Source organism: Anarhichas minor, unplaced genomic scaffold (assembly GCF_050575085.1).
Source record: "Anarhichas minor isolate MPS153535 unplaced genomic scaffold, ASM5057508v1 ptg000040l, whole genome shotgun sequence".
Lineage (NCBI taxonomy): Eukaryota > Metazoa > Chordata > Actinopteri > Perciformes > Anarhichadidae > Anarhichas > Anarhichas minor.
Genome location: NW_027466486.1, coordinates 775,630 through 781,871, shown reverse-complemented (window position 1 = coordinate 781,871; position 6,242 = coordinate 775,630). Strand labels below are relative to the sequence as shown.

Sequence of the window (6,242 nt, the reverse complement as noted above, 5' to 3'; positions counted from 1 at the left end):
TTTTGTACAATATCCCCCCCCCCCCCCCCCGACATGTTATAAGACAACTGGAATTACTTTGCTTTGATTATGCAGAATGATCCATTTCAGAATAACGTATATTACTGGATTATAAATATCTAAATTGTGTACATCACTTAAATGTTGCAGGTAAAGGTGAAGCTAGTTTTTAAGTCGTCTTAATAATCTGAAATATCTATTTGTTGATTATACTTTATGTGGCTATAAATCTGAATCTGCAATGTAACTAAAGTTATCAAATAAATGTAGTGGAGTACAAAGTTGCCGTAGTGGAGTAGAAATATGAAGTAGCAGAAAAGGGAAATACTCAAGTAAAGTACAAGTTGTAAATTGTAACCTACTTGAGTGAATGTACTTTCCATCACTCATTGGAAACAATGTACTGTTACTGGTTACCTCATCCTGCTCCACTATCTTGTTCCCAGCTGCCTGTGACTGTAATAAGAAAATAAAAGAATAATAATGATGATATCAGAATGATCACTTTGATAAGACAATATTGATTACTTTAAATAGAGGGAAATTGCATTCCTCATAATAGAGTCACTTAAAAAACCTCTAAAAAATGGGGAAGAGTTTAATTTAATTCTTAAACTCCAGTGCCCCAATGTGATGTGTTCTGCACGCACACTCGCACAGACTCTACGCAAGCCGCTCCCACTGTTAGAAAAAAAAAAAAAAAAAGTTTCGGTTACTATTTCCTCGGTGCTATAAATACGGGACGCAGCGCACATCTGCACCTCAGCGCAAAGGAGTGGTCAGTCAGAGCTAACAGGTGGGCCCGTCTCTACAGCTGCAGTCACGCTTCATCCACAGGATACCTACCGCGTCTTCTCTCCGGTAAACTAACACATACAGCTGCGAAATGCCAAAGTGCCCAAATTGCCAGAAGGAGGTTTACTTCGGTAAGATATGTTCTCTTGTTTCCGTTTCTGCGTGCAGGATGTCGTGTTTCCTGGTTGATGAAATGTTGGCGGTTTTTCTGCACAAATCAGGAAACAGCAGATTTACAATATTCAATATCACGTGAAGGACTTAAATAGAAAATAAATAATAAATGATGTATTGAATTGAATTACTGAAGTGCAAGTGCAGAAGTATTATCAGTAGCATTAAAGTATCCAAAGTACGCGTGCAGAATGGCTCCTGTCATTGTCATATTATTGCATCAATATTAATGCGCAACAACAGTATTTGATGTAGTCGGTAAAAGTGGAGCTGATTTTAACTGCTCGTTTAATATAAAATGCATCATAATGTCACACACACATATATTAATCTTTTGTATGTAAAATTACAATTTACAAAGAAATCAGTAACTATATTTGTGAACTATATGTATTTCAGTAACGAGTACAATATGTCCCCGTGGAATTCTGTCTAGTATAAGTTGAAATATTAATATTTATTAACCTAAATATATATTAATAGGCTATATAAGTAAAATACCTCAACATTGTGCTGAATTACAGTACTTGAGTAGATGTACTTGGTTACTTTCCACCACTGAGAATACAAGGGCCATTGTGCGTAGTGAGTACTCGTACTTTTGAAACTTAAATTACTTTTTCATGATAATACTTGTGCACTTTTGCAGAAGTAATTAGAATGCAGTGCAATGGAGTGTATTTTGGATTGCAGTACTGCTTCTATTACTTAATGATCTCAATGCTTCTTCCACCACTGATGCTTTGGATGTAAAATATTAATCTGAAGAGTAACCATAGAGCTAAATGTACAATATTTACTGGCTCAATCTCTGTCACTCCACCGTTATATTTATTTATACCTGTCAATTTCTGCACATTAGTGCCCGGTATAGCCTCAACAGGCCACTGCACTCTGTAAGCTTTCTTGTTATCAAGTTACTTTGGATAGATAAGATCTGTGCTCCCTGAAATTGAATTGTCTTTCCTGATGTCTGATGAGCTGGATGAATAATGACCTGATGCAGCGGAGGAAGCCGCGGCTCCGTCCCTGTAGGTCTGCCTCACGAGTATACCATCAAAGCATGGAGCTATTACTGCATCCGGAGAGGACAGGGACAGCTCCATTTTATTTGTGACTTAATCCATTTACCACATTGTCTGCAGCTCAGTAGTGCAATGGAGTAAATCTTCTCCGGGGAGACGCACAGAGGCTGAGGGCCAAAGCAGAATACAAAGCCAAGTCTTTGGACTGTCAGTCAGATGAATTGACCGTGCGACTGGGGAGCCATGCTTCCCATTCTTCCTTGTCACGGATAGACCTTCCCCATCTGGCCAAAACAAGCAAACCAATTTGTTTCGTCCAGAACAAGCCGACCAAAGAAAATATGCACTTTTCTAATATATATATAGCTGAGAGGAAATGTAGCCTGGAACAAAGCTTTGCATTCTTTATATGGAAGCAGAGTCGCATCATTATCCTGAACTGTCTGCATCAGTTTCTCCCCCAAACCCTCTATAGGTTCCACGTCTCACCCCTGTCACCCCCTACATCGCACCTCACTGCTCCACTCACCCATCCTCTCCCCTCTCTCTCTCTCACTCTCTCTCTCTCTCTCTCTCTCCCTCTCTCTGTCTCTTTTGCGTCTCATCTGTCTTAATGTTTCTAAGCTCTCAGATGGAAACAATCAGGCTACCGCTACCTCACTAAATGATGAGGGGGGAACTTGGTCCAGGTCCAGATACACAAAGAACACAAGACAAAAAAAAAAAAGTACAGCGCTCATACAAAGAAGCTAACGTGTTGTGTGTTATTTGTGCAGACATTGTGCAGGAAGTTATCAATAAAAGAAGTGTCTTTTTAATTCATACAAAAAAAACATACATTTATCTTCCTTAGTGAGCTTTAGAGGTGCTGGTAGGCAGATCTTTATTGCCTTTGGATAGAGCCAGGCTAGCTGTTTACCGGCTGCTGGCGGTAGCTTCATATTAACAATCTCCTCATCCAACTCTTGTCCAGAAAAAGAATAAAAGCCTGACTATTAAAGATAGTATTACAGATTTTTTTATTGTATTTAAGGTCATCTGTCAACTCCAAATGCTTCAAACCGCATTCTCAGCCTCTTTTTTTTTTTTTTTTTTTTAGCTTGACCTCTTGAGCCTCTATTTTTTAGCTTGACAAACTGTTATACAACCACTCTACGAATCTTTTTTGGGATGGAATGAGGAGTTGTGTCTGGTTGTGTGTACTGGATTGCCTCCGTAAAGTTCCAGGCAGGGCGGGTTGATGCAGAGAACAGATCTGACTATTTCTAATGTCTCTCACGCCACATTTACTCTCATATCGTCAGGTAAAATAAATAACCTGTGCACAAATAAAAGTGTGCTTTATCAGATCCACATCAAACAACATTACATGGGCGTCAACGCAACTGATCAGGATCGACTCCAGGCTCTATTTACTGCTTGTACAGCAAGAATTTACTGTTTGCTCAGTCCACTAATTTGTTATTTTAATCTAAATACAGTAATCACTTCGGGTCAAACCAGCTCCACCACATTTTGTTGAAATGTTTTCATGCAACTGGCCTGAGAGGCTGACCTCGCCCTGGGGCACTTTCCCTGTTTCTGCTGCACGTTACGTAATCTCATGTGACATCGTGTTATTTTTAGGGAGTAAGTATGTCACATCCTGATCTTGTGGGAAGGTTTGGAGATCAGTGGGATTCACCTGCGTTATTCGTTCGTACATCTGCAGTCCTATTTTAATATCTTTTATGGGTTTGTTTTTTTCAGAAAATCTGCAGATGTCAATCAAGTTCTGTGCTGCTCACGAGTTACGATGTGTTTGGTAGAAACAGCCTCAGTTGATGATGACGCATCCTCCGCTTCAGCATTTCCTGTGCAGTCACTTGTAGCCTTTCTTTCATCTTTGCATATAGATTCTTGTCCAGATTCTTGCTCTTAATCTTTTGACAAATCTCAAAAGTTAACTCCATCTTGTCCAGCTGGCCCACTAAAGACCTGGAGAGGTTGGGCTCCTCCCCACTTTTACAGTGCTCCTGATGGGTGTTGGTGCAGATCAGCCCTGCTGATAAAGACGGTCTTTATTAGAGTTTATGAGGCAGGACAGATTCCTCAGGGACACTCAGACCTCTTTCCTCCTCCAGCACCCCACCCAAACAATGTTCTCCAAGTTATCTGCAACGACATGATCTACAACTGATATTGTGACGCTTCCATCTCCTCTTCAGACTACAGTAGCTCTCTATGTGGTGCACGTTTAAGGCGGTAGGGATTAATTTTGTGGTTTATGTGTGTTTGGCAGCCGAGAAGGTGACGTCGCTGGGCAAGGACTGGCACAGGCCGTGTCTGAAGTGTGAGAAGTGCAAAAAGACACTGGCGGCCGGCTCACATGCAGAGGTACATACAAGAATATCCTGCAATCTTTAATAATGTGCACAGGCTTTGCTTTGCAAATCTGAATCCATGATTAAATCTCCGCTCTGTTATTGATTGTACAAATTTTAATTTTCAACTTTTTTGTAGTTTTTTACAAATAATAAACAATTGTTTGTCATACATTAATCATACTCAAAAAGGTTGCATATTGGAGAGGACAGAATAATGTGAACAGATAAGAAGCATGATCGCCTCCAAAAGACTAAAATGGACTTCTTTTTATATATTATATTAATGTTTAGGTCATATCTACATTCCCAGTGTTTGCACACATTCACAACTCTGCCTCTTACAGCATGAAGGCAAGCCATACTGTCACAAACCCTGCTACAGTGCACTGTTTGGACCCGGAGGTAAGCATGTTCCCCCTCAGTCACCTTTGATCGTAAGCCTCTCGGCTCTGTGTGAGGACGATGTTCTGTGTCTGATAGCGTCGAGGCTGTAAACGGTCCAATCAAAGCACACACTGTCACCGGATGGGATCACACACACACCCAATAAACCAGTCCTTACATAATTGGCAACATTTTGTTAAACTCTAATCTTGCGTGAAAGAATAAGTTCTCTCTCAGATTTTCAAAGTAAAAGTAAAAAATGTCTAATGTTAGTGTTATTTCACTGATGTAACTCCTTCCTGTCTCTTTCCTCCCAGGATTTGGTCATGGTGGAGCCGAGAGCCACAAGTATTAATAGACAGGTAGTGTGTGCACATTCATCGCTCATTGATTTGCTTGTTCATCTCAAACATTTTCATACTATTTGTTAAGACAAACAGACTTGACTCTAGGCAAATCCCTTCTTGTACTTTGCCCCGCGTGCCTCATCTGTTTTTCTCTGCTTCATCATCAGGTTCAATGTTGCCCGGAAACTAGATTGAAGAAGCCAGCACTGCTCCCGAGTCCCAATAAAAACCGGCAAACAAACTGTGCTCTCATTCAGAAGAGACATTTTGTGTGTGTGTTTTTATTTTATTGTTGTTTTTACTTCTGGTTTCTGAAGATCATTGTGTATCATTCCCATGATATAGTAATGAAGTGGTTGTCCTTAAGAACATTCTGATTAAACATTTTAAATTTGTGTCATTCTTCACCTTTATGGTAATTTCTCTGCAGTTTTTGTATGAAACACGATGCAATAGAGCAATTTCTATGCCGATGACGACGTTCAAGTCACATGCATTTAGTGCCCGTGTGTAATTGAATCTACATTTTTTTCAACCCATGACATATCTTTCTGCTAAAAAAACATAATGACTACTTCACTTCTACTGACATGACTGCCCCTTAAACCCATGAGCTTTATGTTGTCTGGTTACACAATCCTTCCTACTTTATCACATCAGATTCAATTAAACGTTTTGCAGTGATATCAGTTTTGAACTCGATAATCATTAAAAAATTTCAATTTAGAGGACGACAAAACTTGCGTGATTTATACCTGACCATAAACAAAGTGGAGTATTACAAATCTGCAAAATGTTCTGGAGCTTTCAGTCAAATTACATCATCTTAAAAACTAGATGAATTACAATATGTCAGTTTAGAGAGACAGGAAACGCAGGACGAGTGAGGGGTTATGGCACAAGCAGGACACCCATTTTCGATTTCTTTTTAATTTAATTTAGTTAGGAATCTACGAAATCACACCAATCTACAATCCACATAACATGACAAAGTGAGAACACTTATTTCTAACATGCGACAACAGAATCTTAAAACCAAAACTACGTCAGTGTAAACTAAACCAAAATCAATACAAGCCACATCAATACAACAGATACAGAGCAATAGCTCAAGTAGAACGATACTGAATGACAGAAACAAAATTCAATTA

The 6,242-nt window shown here is 39.5% G+C and overlaps 1 protein-coding gene across 1 annotated transcript; it reads left to right on the top strand.

Annotated features, from left to right (window-relative positions):
* The first annotated feature begins 743 nt into the window (after positions 1-743).
* On the top strand, positions 744-5,486 carry crip1 (cysteine-rich protein 1). The gene is made up of 5 exons (XM_076108333.1): positions 744-926; positions 4,276-4,370; positions 4,705-4,762; positions 5,062-5,106; positions 5,259-5,486. The coding sequence occupies exons 1-4, from the start codon at positions 887-889 to the stop codon at positions 5,097-5,099; spliced, it is 231 nt and encodes a 76-aa protein (XP_075964448.1). The 5' UTR covers positions 744-886; the 3' UTR covers positions 5,100-5,106; positions 5,259-5,486.
* Positions 5,487-6,242: the final 756 nt, after the last annotated feature.